Source organism: Engystomops pustulosus, chromosome 1 (assembly GCF_040894005.1).
Source record: "Engystomops pustulosus chromosome 1, aEngPut4.maternal, whole genome shotgun sequence".
In the NCBI taxonomy this organism is placed as follows: domain Eukaryota; kingdom Metazoa; phylum Chordata; class Amphibia; order Anura; family Leptodactylidae; genus Engystomops; species Engystomops pustulosus.
In genome coordinates, this window is record NC_092411.1 from 103,851,422 (window position 1) to 103,867,224 (window position 15,803).

At 39.4% G+C, this 15,803-nt stretch overlaps 1 protein-coding gene across 1 annotated transcript in view; it reads left to right on the top strand.

Annotated features, from left to right (window-relative positions):
• The window catches only part of REC8 (REC8 meiotic recombination protein), a 36,618-nt gene that overhangs the window by 12,562 nt on the left and 8,253 nt on the right, over positions 1–15,803 (top strand). Inside the window, exons 5-12 of the mRNA XM_072150741.1 lie at positions 6,021–6,138; positions 6,966–7,053; positions 7,744–7,817; positions 9,727–10,456; positions 10,684–10,750; positions 10,853–10,926; positions 12,865–12,935; positions 14,631–14,786. Coding sequence (XP_072006842.1) covers positions 6,021–6,138; positions 6,966–7,053; positions 7,744–7,817; positions 9,727–10,456; positions 10,684–10,750; positions 10,853–10,926; positions 12,865–12,935; positions 14,631–14,786 — 1,378 coding nt within the window. The remainder of the gene's footprint in view (positions 1–6,020; positions 6,139–6,965; positions 7,054–7,743; positions 7,818–9,726; positions 10,457–10,683; positions 10,751–10,852; positions 10,927–12,864; positions 12,936–14,630; positions 14,787–15,803) is intronic.

The following is a 15,803-nucleotide window of genomic DNA, read 5'->3' on the forward strand; positions in this document are numbered from 1 at the left end:
ACTAGTTGCGACAGGTAATTGTCTTTTGTTGTTGACAAGAACCTGCTACCTTTGAAGGACCTGCAGGTTTCTGCCCCCCAGTCAATATCTGGGTAATTGAAGTCCCCCATGATAAGTACTTCACCATGCTTTGAAGCCGCATCCATTTCACTTATCAGCATTTCCTCTGCTGCCTCCATTATATTTGGAGCCTTATAACAAACCCCTAGAAATATTTTATTTTTATTTTTCCCTCCTCTTATCTCCACCCATAGGGACTCCACATTTGCGTTACTGATGTCATCTCGCAAGACGGGCTTGAGGCAAGAATTCACATATAAACAAACCCCTCCCCCTTTTTTATTTATACGATCCTTTCTAAAAAGACTATAACCATCTATAGTAACAGCCCAGTCATAGCTACTGTCCAGCCATGTCTCGCTGACACCCACTATATCATATTTCCGTTCCAACATCAAGAGTTCCAGTTCCTCCATTTTGTTTGTGAGGCTTCTGGCATTTGTGTACATACACTTTATATGGTTTTCCCTGTCCGTATTCCTTTTGTCCTTATTCCTTAATCTCATTCCAGCCCCCCTTCCTCCCCCATGGACTATGGCTCTTCCCAGCTCTCTATGTACACCGTTTATTTGCCCTGCACAAGTGTAGTTGCCCTCCCCCCAGGTCTCTAGTTTAAACACTCCTCCAACCTTCTAGCCATTTTTTCCCCTAAAACAGCGGCCCCCTCCCCATTGAGGTGCAGCCCATCCCTACTGTAGAGCCTGTAGCCCACAGAAAAGTCAGCCCAGTTATCCATGAACCCAAACCCCTCCTTTCTACACCAACTTTTGAGCCACTTATTTACCTCCTTGATCTCCCGCTGCCTTTCTGGTGTGGCACGTGGTACAGGCAGTATTTCGGAGAAAATTACCTTTGAGGTCCTTGCCCTGAGCTTATGGCCTAAATCTCTGAAATCATTTTTAAGGACCTTCCACCTACCTGTTACTTTGTCATTAGTGCCAATGTGGACCATGACCGCTGGTTCCTCACCAGCCCCTCCCAGTAATCCGTCAACCCGATCCGCAACATGCCGAACCCGAGCACCCGGCAAACAACACACTGTTCGGTATGCACGATCTTTGTGACAGATTGCCCTGTGTGTTCCCCTAATAATGGAATCTCCCACTACCAGCACCTGTCTGACCTTGCCTCTGCTCCCATTACCCTTCTTACTGGAGCACACATTCCCCTGGTTGCTAGCGGCCACATCTTTCTGCAGCATTGCTACCCCAGAGCTGATATCCCCCTCATCCTCCAGCCTGGCAAACTTATTGGGGTGCACCAGATCAGGACTAGACTCTCTACAACTCTTCCCTCTACCCCGCCTTCTACATGTTACCCAACTAGCTGCCCCCTCACTCTGCACCTCCATACTTCCCTCCCCACACCCATCTTCCCCAGAGAGTTTGTGCTCCAGGAGCAGCAAACTTCGTTCCATATTATCAATTGCCCGCAGCCTTGAAACTTGCTCATTTAGATCCAGAATCTGGGCTTCCAGATGAGCAATTTTCACACACCCCACACAGCAGTATTCCCCCTCGAACGGCTGTTCAAGGAAAGCATACATGGCACAGGATGTACACCGTGTAGCAATGCCACTTATGGAGTCCATTATTCTAATGGGGATTACAATAGAATTATGCACAGAAAGAAGAATTTACAGTCAAAGTAACACAGAACACAGAAGTTACCTGCTAAAGCCCCTCAAACTTAAGTCCCTTAAACGTAAGTCACACTTAAGACACTGCACACACTTCAGATCAATGCACACTCGCTGCCAAGCTCATACACTCGCTTTGCTAATGCTTTTTTATAAGTTATCTGCCACAAAAATCTGCAGAGCTCACTGCACAAGATCTGGCTGCAAACCACCAAACAAACTGACCACAGAAGTATATAAAGGCTGCTAATTAGATAGCCACACCCCACTATTAATTAGGCAGCACCTGTGACTATACTGTCTAGATAAGCAAGGTGAATGCCTCCCTATACCCCCCACACAATATACAGATTATGCAAGTAAAATACCTTCAGATCTACTTGGTTGCAATAAAAATCACACAATGAATATCAGGAAATAAAAAATGTAGATGCACTTATCTATTTGTTGCTGGATCCAAAAAGTATTCCTTCCCTTAAACGTAAGTCACACTTAAGACACTGCACACACTTCAGATCAATGCACACTCGCTGCCAAGCTCATACACTCGCTTTGCTAATGCTTTTTTATAAGTTATCTGCCACAAAAATCTGCAGAGCTCACTGCACAAGATCTGGCTGCAAACCACCAAACAAACTGACCACAGAAGTATATAAAGGCTGCTAATTAGATAGCCACACCCCACTATTAATTAGGCAGCACCTGTGACTATACTGTCTAGATAAGCAAGGTGAATGCCTCCCTATACCCCCCACACAATATACAGATTATGCAAGTAAAATACCTTCAGATCTACTTGGTTGCAATAAAAATCACACAATGAATATCAGGAAATAAAAAATGTAGATGCACTTATCTATTTGTTGCTGGATCCAAAAAGTATTCCTTCCCTTAAACGTAAGTCACACTTAAGACACTGCACACACTTCAGATCAATGCACACTCGCTGCCAAGCTCATACACTCGCTTTGCTAATGCTTTTTTATAAGTTATCTGCCACAAAAATCTGCAGAGCTCACTGCACAAGATCTGGCTGCAAACCACCAAACAAACTGACCACAGAAGTATATAAAGGCTGCTAATTAGATAGCCACACCCCACTATTAATTAGGCAGCACCTGTGACTATACTGTCTAGATAAGCAAGGTGAATGCCTCCCTATACCCCCCACACAATATACAGATTATGCAAGTAAAATACCTTCAGATCTACTTGGTTGCAATAAAAATCACACAATGAATATCAGGAAATAAAAAATGTAGATGCACTTATCTATTTGTTGCTGGATCCAAAAAGTATTCCTTCCCTTAAACGTAAGTCACACTTAAGACACTGCACACACTTCAGATCAATGCACACTCGCTGCCAAGCTCATACACTCGCTTTGCTAATGCTTTTTTATAAGTTATCTGCCACAAAAATCTGCAGAGCTCACTGCACAAGATCTGGCTGCAAACCACCAAACAAACTGACCACAGAAGTATATAAAGGCTGCTAATTAGATAGCCACACCCCACTATTAATTAGGCAGCACCTGTGACTATACTGTCTAGATAAGCAAGGTGAATGCCTCCCTATACCCCCCACACAATATACAGATTATGCAAGTAAAATACCTTCAGATCTACTTGGTTGCAATAAAAATCACACAATGAATATCAGGAAATAAAAAATGTAGATGCACTTATCTATTTGTTGCTGGATCCAAAAAGTATTCCTTCCCTTAAACGTAAGTCACACTTAAGACACTGCACACACTTCAGATCAATGCACACTCGCTGCCAAGCTCATACACTCGCTTTGCTAATGCTTTTTTATAAGTTATCTGCCACAAAAATCTGCAGAGCTCACTGCACAAGATCTGGCTGCAAACCACCAAACAAACTGACCACAGAAGTATATAAAGGCTGCTAATTAGATAGCCACACCCCACTATTAATTAGGCAGCACCTGTGACTATACTGTCTAGATAAGCAAGGTGAATGCCTCCCTATACCCCCCACACAATATACAGATTATGCAAGTAAAATACCTTCAGATCTACTTGGTTGCAATAAAAATCACACAATGAATATCAGGAAATAAAAAATGTAGATGCACTTATCTATTTGTTGCTGGATCCAAAAAGTATTCCTTCCCTTAAACGTAAGTCACACTTAAGACACTGCACACACTTCAGATCAATGCACACTCGCTGCCAAGCTCATACACTCGCTTTGCTAATGCTTTTTTATAAGTTATCTGCCACAAAAATCTGCAGAGCTCACTGCACAAGATCTGGCTGCAAACCACCAAACAAACTGACCACAGAAGTATATAAAGGCTGCTAATTAGATAGCCACACCCCACTATTAATTAGGCAGCACCTGTGACTATACTGTCTAGATAAGCAAGGTGAATGCCTCCCTATACCCCCCACACAATATACAGATTATGCAAGTAAAATACCTTCAGATCTACTTGGTTGCAATAAAAATCACACAATGAATATCAGGAAATAAAAAATGTAGATGCACTTATCTATTTGTTGCTGGATCCAAAAAGTATTCCTTCCCTTAAACGTAAGTCACACTTAAGACACTGCACACACTTCAGATCAATGCACACTCGCTGCCAAGCTCATACACTCGCTTTGCTAATGCTTTTTTAAAAGTTATCTGCCACAAAAATCTGCAGAGCTCACTGCACAAGATCTGGCTGCAAACCACCAAACAAACTGACCACAGAAGTATATAAAGGCTGCTAATTAGATAGCCACACCCCACTATTAATTAGGCAGCACCTGTGACTATACTGTCTAGATAAGCAAGGTGAATGCCTCCCTATACCCCCCACACAATATACAGATTATGCAAGTAAAATACCTTCAGATCTACTTGGTTGCAATAAAAATCACACAATGAATATCAGGAAATAAAAAATGTAGATGCACTTATCTATTTGTTGCTGGATCCAAAAAGTATTCCTTCCCTTAAACGTAAGTCACACTTAAGACACTGCACACACTTCAGATCAATGCACACTCGCTGCCAAGCTCATACACTCGCTTTGCTAATGCTTTTTTAAAAGTTATCTGCCACAAAAATCTGCAGAGCTCACTGCACAAGATCTGGCTGCAAAACCGATGCATTTTTAATGTCATGAGGCAAATTTGCGACACTAAACCAACCATAGGTCTTTTTGCAGCAGCTGTTTATTGTCCCAAATCACCCAATTTTTGGGGTTTTGCAGGCCACGCATTAAAAAATAGAGAGTTGTACTAATCCTGGTCTGCTCGACAGACTTTCAATGAAACTGGCATTGGACCACAGTACAGTATACATATGCTGGACCTATGGTACATGCGCAGTGAGGCAGAGCTGTTCCCTTCCTGCTTCACTGAAGCAATGTGCAGGTACTAGAAGCACCATGCAGAACATTGAACTCATCTCTACATAGAAAATGAATCTTCTTTATTGAAAACACTTTAAAACAAATGGCATCTAAAGACCCGACAGATGTTAAAACGAGGCATAGTTTGTTGGGTGTACTAAAAGTTCATTAAAAACTAGAATCAGAAGATATCTATCTGATGTTGATCTTGTTACAGCTATTAATATTTCAGCATAATCTCAACATTTTCATGAGATAAATATTGGCAATTGTAGTTCCTTTTCATTTAAAACATAGAAAATCTAGAACCCTCAACATTGTGGTGATGTGAAAAAGATTCTCTTAAATCGAGATACCTTATGGATTTTTACATCAAAAACACAAGTCCCTTTCGGTTTAAAAGAAAAACAGGATGTAATTTCATGTATTTTTGTAATCCATGACTATTTGTATTTTTGTTTAGAATTCGATTTATATTGTTGCATTTTACACTGCTTTATTGAGTAAATTAAACATTACTTTAGTTGTTTTTATACTTACCTTTGATATTGGCGCATCTACTTACTGACTGGTCCATGTAGCCGTGTGACTCTGGGTTTTTAGTGTATGGCATGCCCCACTTCTGGCATAATAGCCATATTTGTAACACATGGGCGCTGTGAGTAGGGAGAATATAAATGCGGCAGTAATGGTTCTATAGGCATAACCCTTGAGGAAGCTAAGATCCATGAAATGCACATCAGCGCGCAAGCAGTGTGGTCTCTAACATGGGTAAGAAGTACAGTCAGTCTGACTTTATGTATATTCTTGTGCAAAGCAAATAATGAGATCAGCTCTCATGCTGAAGAGATGATGGTCTTTTATATACCCTGAGATTGTGTGTCTCCATATAAAACAAGTGACTGACAACTTTGTATTAAGAGGTTGTTTCTATATTTCTATATTGTAGACACTTGTTGCTTCCAGATAATCTAATTCTCATGCAGATGTCAGAGGATGCCCCCGATCCTTTTTTTGGGATGATGGAGATATCTCCTGAACTACCCGAACCAATGATGATTCCACAGGTAAAATAAATTGTTAGAAAATGTTAAACAAGATAGGTAGCTCATTACAGAAACCCACAGAAGTTTATAAAGAAACCTGAAAACAATTATAGCATAAAAAAGGTTATTTTATTTTGATTAAAACTACTTAATGGTTGATATATAAATTATAATTTTAAAGCGGTGCAGAATTTTATGGCTCTATATAAATAAAGGTTATTATTATTATTATTATTATAATATAAAATACCAGATTTGATTATGTATGACCAATAATATATATTCACCGTAGATCCCAAAGCAGCAGTTATGGCTGCTACCGTGGTATTTACACCCATTATACTATGATACCTTTCATTTGCTCACCTGTACCAAAGTTCTCTCCTTGACAAGAAATTAAACATTTTGTGGTCATTAAACTATATATATATTTTGTGCCCCAATTTTAGCATAAACACTCCCCACCCAAATTAAAAATATTAGAGACATGCATTTATGTATGGATTATAGTGTATGGAGCACTATCCTACTAAGTTAGTTTTGACATTGTTCTACCCGAATTAATTTTAACATATACAGTGCCCCCCCTTGTTTTTCAGCACACCAAGGTGAAAGAATTTATTTTTTATATAAAATATTCAACCACCGGCCTCTAAATTATTTTATGTAAACATCTAACCTGTTATGGTATCACACACTTTAGGGTGTTAGGGTGTTTACATAGGCAGTTTTTGATGTGTATTTTGCCTTTTAACTGTAACAAAAAATGGATGAGAAATCTCTGTTACTTGTCAATAGAAAACCTCTCCTTAATGTCTACCATTTTTACCTCCACTATATATTACAAGCTTTGCATGCTTTTGGAGGCTTCAGGTCCTGAGATTATTCGATTAGAAAAGACTCCTCCAAGACATAGTCGAATAAGCCGTAGAAAAGGTGAGATGGGAAAGAAACAGACATCTGTTACTCTCTGGCCCTACCATGAGACTTAGTGACCCAAACAAAAGTCCCTATGATGTTTTTCTGGATCATTACACCTACAGAGGGCTGGGACTTGTGGATAGGCATAAACTGAAAAACTATTAAACACCACCGTTCTGTGTTCTCCCTGGTGGTCACGTGTGCCACATTCATTCTGATGCCAAAGTCCACAGTATATAATTGATGTTCTGCATATTTAAAATCTATGTGCATTCTAGGAAAATCAGATTAGAATTTTATTTATAACTTTTTGTAATTGTACATTTATACATTTATTATAGACCCCTTAGGGTGTTTGAACCTTGTGGCTCTGATTACTCATGTACTATACTGCAATATAGGCTCCCAGAACTCTTGACAACTGCACTGCTCCCTAGCCTTATGCTGGCCTGATGATGCCGCCGCTGGTTTAGGTGCCATGGTTGGGATGGATCTTGGCCCATATCAGCTGCCGTTCCTGGAAAACTCTGTTAACAATTCCCCACAATTATACATTTTGCAGACTAAAGTTTGGGTAAATTGATGCTTACATAAGCTTGCGCTAAAGAGTGATATTATTGTTGTATTGTAAATAATTGGGATTCTATTTTATCTCCTTAATTACTTACAAATTAATTCTAATTCTACCATTTATCTGATTTCTAGACACTTCTCAATTGACATCTCCAGAGACTATAACAATCCAGGAAGTGGAGCCTGTTCCTCTGCCATCAGTTGAGGTGACCAAGATGAATAATTACAATCACACATATATTTACTATTCCATAGATTTCTGGAAACATTTTTGATTACATTGCAGAATCTTTCTATTGGGCCAGGTACCACATTGACACACTAGCTGTTTACAATACTACCATGGAAATTAATAGAACTGTCCTATAATTTCTGTAACTGTTCTGCATCAGATATAGTCACGCCCACCATTTTCCTAATACAAGCTCTGTACCTCACCACAGTATCTTAATGGTTATACAGTTGTATAGAATTCTGTTCCCTTGCATTCCTTTACCCTTACTCCTGACCCTTGCCATCCTTGGTTGAACCCGATGGACATATCACAAGCGTATTTACAATGTAACCGTGTAAGATGTAATTAAAGTGTATACTTTTAACAACAAAAAATGTTGCATAAACATTTTACAGTCTCAAAAAGTAACTGGCGTTTGGATCAATAGAGTTCACTTCAAATTGAACTTACATGACAGATACGTGGGGATAAAAGGTCTTAAGTTCATTCTAAATTCAATTCTGCTGTATTTGCAGTTTCATGGAAACTCGGTCCAAAGGCTGAAACACAAAAGCAAACAGAAAACAACGAAAGAAGAGAAAATCTCTCTTTATGATGAGGCTGTAGTATTTTCATAGTCTGGACTTATTGCAAGCAGTATAATGATATTAATATTTAAGAAAAGAATGGCCAAATTAGACATTGCATGTATAAAAGCCAACTAGTTGTGTAAACATGCAACCAAAAACCAAGAACTTGTATCAGAATGATGAGAAAGGAACATTATGTAGAAGGGAAGGAAGGGCTTATAGTTTGAAGCATAACTTAAAGGGGTTCGCCCATAAAAGAAAGTTCTCAAATTTTAATCCCCTTGTGCTGTTTACACAATAAAGATAATTATTAACCCTTTACTTAACAATTGGGTGGGGACTCTATGGGGCATATTGGGTCCTGGCATAGAAAAAAACGCAGCTGGTGACTTTTCACATATGAAAAGTCACTGGCAGCAGTGCACCGGCACAGGGACAGTATACTGGGTTTTTCTACACTTTTATTTAGCTTATTAACATTCTAGTATATGACACATAGAAAAAGAGAGATTGGACAGATCAGAATCATGAGGTGGATATAAAACATAATGACACACTCAGTTCTGCTATCTCACCTATAACACACACAGTCATCACTGCTATGCCTCCCTCCCCTCAGATAAAGACCTTATTTTGTCTGTAGCTTGTAGAGTAAGTCTCTGCACACTGCTTCTTGCTGGCAGGAAGTGCCTGTGTCCGAGCTGGTCTTGTAATGTAGGGGGGAGGGGCAGGCGGCAGAGAGCAGTGCAGTGTGCAGACAGGAGAAGCTATTCATGATAAGAAAATTCACAGTCGGATCCAGGGGCAATTGTAAACGCAAGTACTGATAGACAGGTTGGAATTATATTGGTGAAATGCTGTATTTTTGTTAATAACAGTGTAGTAGAGAATGTGTTATTTTGCTATCCTGAGTATATTTAAGAATCTTGTTTTCGTGGGAATACCCACTTTAACTAGCAAACATGGCAGAGGCAAAAATATACCATGGGCAAAGTAAACTTGATCACTGGTCATTATTGATATTGTTACTACAGTGACATGTGGTCAGATGGTTACCATAGTGTATACAACTACTAATTCTGCTGACAAAAAGCGTCAATGTTGATTTCTATTGAGCACGCTCATGTTGTGGTGTGACCTTTTGCACCTCATGACTATTTATATTGAAATGATCTATACTGTAGCTCAATAAAAGTGGGTTTAAAAACTTTAATTGCTTAATTCAAGTCATCATATTACTAATTTTAAACAATATATAAATCTATAGATGTTATGTTGAAATTTTTTCATCACTGTCAACTCGCCTTACAGTTTGGTCAAGACCTCCCAGAGGTTAGCCCACATGACCTGGAGTTACTAGTGTCTGACCTTCCTTCATTACCGGAAGTTGAAACATTGCCTGAACCCCGAAAAAGACGTATACCTGGGGAACTGGATACAAGGAAGCCACCAAAAGACACAAAGGATACGAAAGATAGATCAAAGTTAGACATAGATAGAAATGGTAAAGAAACTGAAGGGGAAAAGCATTTGGAAGAGGCAGCATTTGAACCTGAACATGTAGAAACAGAACTTCATAAAATGGAAAAAGAAATTGAGCTTCTTAAAAAAGAGAAACGACAAAGTGAGCTGCAGTGGCAATGTGAAAAAGCAAGGGAAAGGAAGGAGGAAGCAGAAAGAGAGGAATGGTACCAACGAGAAATCGAGAGAGAAATGGGGCATCTGAGAAATGCTGTCAGGGAATTGAAACGCCTTCAGATTACAGGGGCTACAGAAGAGCTCCTGCTGGAAAAACAAATGGAGATAAAACGCCTGAAGAAATATCAGCATCAGAGGCAACGCCAGTGGGAGGCTGAGAAATTAGAACAGCAGCTTAAGGAGGAGGAAAGGTTAAGAGAGTATTTAAAAGAGCAAGAGAAAGAGCAACAGAAGCTTAGAGAAGCCGAAGAAGAGATTGAAAAGCTAAAAAAGGCTTTGACGGAAAAAGATCTAGATGAGAAGATCAGAGAAGAGCCAGATAGAAAGATGAGAAAAATAGCAGGTATATATGTCAGCAAAAGTATTTTTTGGTAGATCCATCATAAAAGTCTTGCTGAAAAGTTGCTTGTTTCCTGAAGTTCCATAAAGATACATGTAGATGCACCACCCCTGCAACCTGCCAACCATTTCATATGGGGGAGAAGGGTCCAAATATTATTCATCATTTTCAGATTTTCTTTGAACATTATAATATCTATATTTTTGGTTAATTTGTCATTATTTTTTCAGAACAAGTAGATGAAAAACGCACAAGTGAAACCGAAGGCTCACCTGTCATATCTTCCCCTAAAACTGGGTAAATATGCACAGTTTACCATACAATGCAAAGTATCATAAACTTTCTGATTTATACATTCATAGTCCTAGCTTATTTCAGTTTTTGTTGTATTCATTATAGTATGCCTTCAGATTTGCTTGATGCTACTGTTCTTCTGGATGAAGTAACAGGACAACCAATGGATTTTCTTCCAGGTAAGGTAGAGGTTGGGAGTTATAAATGAAAGTATCATTTTTGCAAAATAATAAAAATGAGGTTAAAGCGAACCTGTCACCAGGAATGTGATTTATAGCTGTTGACCGGTTCAAATAGCCTATGCTATACTGATTATAAGTCCCAGCGTAGAAGGCAGCTACAGCCTGTATGTGCCTGTGTCAGTCTCCTCTCCTCCACACTCACCCAACCCCCTCCCTACTTCCTGTCATGTGCATTGAACAGGCTGGGAGGGGGTTGGTGTAGAATAAGAATGTATGAAGAGATACAGGCACACATGGGCTTCAGCTGCCCCTCCAGAGGACTCGCTGGCAGTGAGCCTGGTAAGGTGAATTAAACTAACATAAAGTACTGAAAGGATTCAGAATGATGAAAAAGGTATTTTTAATATCAGCATAGCATAGACCAGTGGTGGCGAACCTATGGCACGGGTGCCAGAGGTGGCACTCAGAGCCCTTTCTGTGGGCACTCAGCCCATTGTCACCAAACAGGACCAAATCTTCCTGCAGTCCCAAGCAACTTAAAAGATACTGCTCTCAGAGCTATTTTAAAGCGACATTTCATTGGCTGTTTGAACTGCGGGAAAAGTGAGGTCAGTGGACAGAACTGCATTATCTTTGGAGGTCCTCCTGCTGGACCCACCATTCTTCCTGGATAGAAGCTATAGTATAATGATGGTTTGAATTTGCCCACCTTCTTTCAACTCTATTGGTTGTTTTTAGGAGAGCCAATACAATTGAATGTTGGTAGCAATAAGTTACTGCTTGAAATTCCATGTTGGCACTTCATGGTAAATAAGTGGATTTTGGTTGTAGTTTGGGCACTTGGTCTCTAAAAGGTTCATATATATTATATCATATGTTATATATAGTTAATATTTCATCTATATATAGACTCTTTATGTTTTAATGTTTAAAAAAAATAAGAAAATGACTACTGGGGTGTTGCTCTTCTTAGGAGCCTATTCATATCTCAGTTTTTTCATCAGTTTTTTTTTAGTATGAGTTAGGCCGCCTGCACACAGACTGAGCACACTGCAGTGGATAGTAGTCCTTTCCACTTACCTTCCTGCTGGTTGAACAGAAGGGCCAACACTTTAAAAACTGCACTGTATTCTGTCTGTGAGATCTCACCATCGTGTTTGTGAGCCTCATTACCATGAACGTAACCTTATTGTGACCCAGGAGTGGTCAAACACATAGAACAGCAGCAAGTCTTATCTCTGTGTAGTCTCATCACATGGTTTTGGCTTACAAGTATTGATGCAAGTGGAGTAAAATAAATGATAAGCTGACTCATAGCCTATTCACTTACTTTACCTAATCTGAATATCTATTGACCATTATTAATTGATGTACAGTATTTTATTTTTCATTTACAGTTACAGAAGGTCTATTTGGTTAAAAACAATCAAAGAAGCACATTTCTATCTCTGCACCCCTTACCTAATGTAATATTAATGATACTAGTACAGGGATTTGAGAGACTATCCCTTTCCTGTAGTGCAGCCTTCTCTCTGATCACACTCCATCTTGGCTGTAAGATCTCTTCTATTTCCTTATTTTGTATTATTGGTACCATGATTCCTTAGTACGATAAAAAATAGTGGACCCCCCCCCCCAAAAAAAAAGAAAGGCTTAGAGATTTACAGAGGTCATTACATGATCAAACTGAAGATAACATAGAAATAATTAAGAATTAAAATAATACCAGCTTGATTATATACATTGTATAGAATTAAAAGGAATCATGGGAGTGCTTCTTTAGGAAAAACATAAAAAATTAAAGTAAGATGGTTTATAAATATATTATAGAAAATATTGAAGAGAGTAACACCTGCTTATGTGTAGAGATTTATATATTAACCTTAGACACATCAGCTTCTATCATCTAAACTTTTCATGGCAATCTCTTTCTAGAGGGCTCTATAGAGACACAGTCCCCTTTAACAGCACCTCCCCACGTTTCTCCTAAACCATCTAGTCCACAGGTAAAGTAATGCACAATTCTAAATGTTGTTCATAGAGATACTCAATATAGTATCGGTAGAGAGGGGGAAGTACACAATTCCTCAAATGCAGTGAGAGGGGAGGTAAATGCTACCTTATCTGCCTGGGCACGTATGTATGACTGCAGCCGCAAGTGTTCCAACCATAAAGTGTGGTTATCCGGGAATTGAGTACGTAGGTCAGTATATGAGGGAAGATTGTGTGAAAGCGTGGGTCATCAGATGGCCGCCAGATGAGGAAGGAGACCCTGCCGAGTCCTGGGGGAACTGAGGATTGCAAAACAGAGGAGTAAGTGGACCAGAACCACGAGACAGAAGACCCCTGCAAAGTGCCGAAGAGAGTTGCTCTTGAGTGACCCACTGCTTGGTGTTGGGATAAAAGGACCAACCTAGAAATTGCTGGAGTACTGCTGCCCAGTGATACACCTGCAAATCAGGAAGACCAGCTCCACCTGCTGTTTTAGGACGAGTCAAAGTCTGCCACCTCACCCTGGGTCCCTTGAAAAAAGAAGATGGGAGTAACAAAGGGGCACCCTGAAAGAGTTATAGGAAGCGTGGCAAAACATCCATTTTAAGGACATTATTCCGCCCAAACCAGGATAATCTTTTTTTTTTCATAGGAGGCCAGATCAATCAGAGTGAGGTCAAGCAGGGGTGTATAGTTAAAGGGCTATTCGCATCAGGACATTCACATTCAAATAAATTAATTTGGCATATGTAAACAATTCTTCAATTGGATGTTATTAAAAAAAAAAGTTCCTGTGTGAAGATAATTTCTCATAAATGTAGCCATGTTGCCCCTTAGAAACGAGATAGCTTCCTCGGATACGACCACCTCACATTTTGGCAGCAGTGGCCAGAGATGGGCTATTGAATCCTGCCTGACCACCCGGCTTCAGCAATCATTACCAGAGGACGGCTGTGGGACCGGCAGTAACTCCTGGACATTTCATATACAAAATCTATTTGTGTCTTTGTGCAATCCATCCAGCAGAGTCTTGTTTTTAAGGGAACATGAAACTATGTTTATAAGAAATTATCTTCACATAGGAACATTTTTTTTTAATAACATCTAATTGAAGAAATGTTTACATATGGCAGATTAAGGAAACTGAATGTAAATGCTCAGATGAGAATACCCCTTTAAGGAAGAAGACCAGATCCGGATCAGATAGGATTTGCAAACCTAGATACTTTATGGAGCCAGAACGCAAGCGAAAGGGAAACTGACCTGTGACCTGGAGTGGGACTGGGGCAGTAAAATATTGAGGATTTCGGATTTAGTATAATTTATTATAAAATTACTCATGTGACCGTATCGGTCGAACTCATGTAGCAATGACGAGATGGTGATTTGGGGTTGGGGGATATACCGGGAGAGAGATCTGCAGGTTCACCCCAGCAGAACCATTACACATTTGTGTAGTTTGGGCCTCCAGATGAGCTGACAGCAGAATTTACCTCTCATATTTCCTCTGTTCTTGTTTCCAGTAGCATTAAATGGTTACGGAAGAACTTCATGAGTTTTTATACACCTACCACAAGAGTAGACAGACCTCAACCAGCTTGTCCTCATGAGAAGTGGTGGTCACTGTGTCAAGACCTTCACTGATCAGCAAGTAATGGTAATAATTATTAAGATATAGATTAAGCATAAAATCTATGTATCTATTCTAGTTGATGTTGCCAGAGGAGCCATTTGAAGGGGTGCATCTGCCACCAGCCAGACGTTCTTTGCAGAGGAGCAGTCTAATAGTCGACAAAGATACACAGATTGTAAGCAAGACTATGCAAGAGCAAACCTGTGACCCCCTTATATATACACAATCTGTGGTATGTACTATTTCTATTTAATTTTTTTAAAGCAGATGCTCAGAAGTACTTTAACCCCTTAAGGACGCAGCCATTTTGCAGGTTAAGGCTCAGCCCGATTTTTTGGATTCTGACCTGCGTCGCTTTATATGGTTATAACTTTTGAACACTGTTACTTATCAAAGCGATTCTGAGATTGTTTTTTTCCCCACATGTTGTACTTCATTTTAGTGGTAAATTTTGGCTGATAAGTTTTGCGTTTATTTACAAAAAAAAAGAAAATATGATAAATTTTTTGAAAAATTTGCCATTTTCGAAATTCAAAATCATTGCGTTTCCAGGCAGATAGATTTACCACCTAAATAAGTTGCTGAATAACATTTCCCATTTGTCTACTTTACATTTTCATAATTTTTGATATGTCTGGATAATTTATTTTGATGTCACGCGGCTTACAAAAAGAATATCGCTTTTCCGGATTTTCAGAATTGACTATTTTGGGGATAAATACAGTTTGGAATGAAATTTTACATATTTAGCAACAAAACCCCCGTATATAACCAACCCATTTTCAAATCTGCACCCCTCAAGCTATCAGAAACAGCTTTTACGAAGATTGTTAACCCCTTGAGATCTTCATAGTAATTGAATCAAAATGGAGGTGAAATTTAGAATGGTCAAATTGTTCCCTTATATGTTCATTTAGCACTAAAATTTACACATTTCCAAAATATAAAAAGAGAAAACCCACCATACAATTTGTTCTGCAATTTCTCCTGAGTACAAAGACCCCCCACATGTGGCGGTGACTTGTTTTATGGGGGCACAGCGAGACGCAGAAGGGAAGGAGGGCCCTGCAGCTGCCAGGATTTTACTTTCCTCATTGGCCTCTTTTGAAGGCTGTAAAATTTTCGCTTTTGCGCTATTAGGGTCATGTGATGCCATTTTTTTTGCGCGATGAGATGCTTTTTCCATTGTTACCATTTTGGGGTTGGTATCACCTATTGTTGAAAATTTAGGAACTTTTTTTGAGGGCAG